At 44.9% G+C, this 1,215-nt stretch overlaps 1 protein-coding gene across 1 annotated transcript in view; it reads left to right on the top strand.

Annotated features, from left to right (window-relative positions):
• Positions 1-895: 895 nt before the first annotated feature.
• LOC101994365 (nectin-2-like) overlaps positions 896-1,215 on the top strand; it is a 5,077-nt gene continuing 4,757 nt past the window's right edge. Inside the window, exon 1 of the mRNA XM_005370326.1 lies at positions 896-900. Coding sequence (XP_005370383.1) covers positions 896-900 — 5 coding nt within the window. The remainder of the gene's footprint in view (positions 901-1,215) is intronic.

The following is a 1,215-nucleotide window of genomic DNA, read 5'->3' as shown; positions in this document are numbered from 1 at the left end:
GCTTCTAGAAGAGCTGCCAGTGCTCTTAACCTCTGAGCCATCTCTCCAGCCCCTGACCAAGACTGCTATTAAAGAAAGGCATTTAATTGAGGGCTTTCTTACAGATTCTGGGGTGAGTCCATGATTGTCATGGTGCTGGCAGCAGGCAGGCCTGGCACTGGAGCGGTCGTAGGGATCTTAAGTGCTAAATTCCAGGCAGCAGGCGGAGAGAGAATGAAACTGATCCTGGGCTTTTGAAACCTCAGAGTGACAAACCTCAGTGACACCCATCTCCTCCAACAAGGCCACACCTCTTAATCCTTCCCAAAGAGTTCCATTAACTGTGGAGCCAGCATACAAACATATAAGCTCATGGGGATCATTCTTGTTCAAACCACCACACAGGCTGATGAGAAACAATCTCAACAAAATTGAGATATTGGCCAGCAAGATGACTCAGCCAGTAAAGATGCTTGCTGCTAAGCCTGATAACCTGAGTTCATTCCCTGAAATCCACATGGCAGAAAGGGAGAGAGCTCTTCCACAAGTTTTCCTTTGACCTTGGCATGCATGAACATGTGTGTGTCACACACAGAGTCAGAGAGAGAGAGACTAAATAAATAAATGTAATTTTAAAATTTAATATACGGGGGCTGGAGAGATGGCCCAGAGGTTAAGAGCACTGACTGCTCTTCCAGAGGTCCTGAGTTCAAGTCCCAGCAACTGCATATTGGCTGACAACCATCTGTAATGAGAAATGAGATCTGGCACCCTCTTCTAGCCTGCAGGGATACATGAAGATAGAACTCTGTATACATAATAAATAAATCTTTTTTTTAAAAGATTAAAAAATAATAATAATATGCACACTAACCAAGGATGAGGGTATACACTTATGATCCCAGATCTCAGGAGGATGAGGTAGGAGGATTGAGAATTCAAGGCCAGTTTTGGATGCCCTATCTCACAACAAATAGTACATTCCCATGTACATTTCCGGGCCAGCCCCAAAACCCACTGAGCCAGAATTCCCACAAGAAGACTGGGTTTTGAATTAGTAACATGCTTCCTAAATGACTCTGCTGTATAAGTCTACTGTTTTCTTCTTTAACTTAAAAAAAAAAGGAAGAAGAAGCCAGGTGGTGGTGGCACACAACCTAATCCCAGCCCTGAGGAGGCAGAGGCAGGCAGATCTCGAGGCCAGCCTGGTCTACAGAGCAACTTCCAGCACTGCTA

This window comes from Microtus ochrogaster, unplaced genomic scaffold (genome assembly GCF_000317375.1).
Source record: "Microtus ochrogaster isolate Prairie Vole_2 unplaced genomic scaffold, MicOch1.0 UNK74, whole genome shotgun sequence".
NCBI classification, from domain to species: Eukaryota; Metazoa; Chordata; class Mammalia; order Rodentia; family Cricetidae; genus Microtus; species Microtus ochrogaster.
This window is presented reverse-complemented; position numbering and strand designations above follow the sequence as displayed.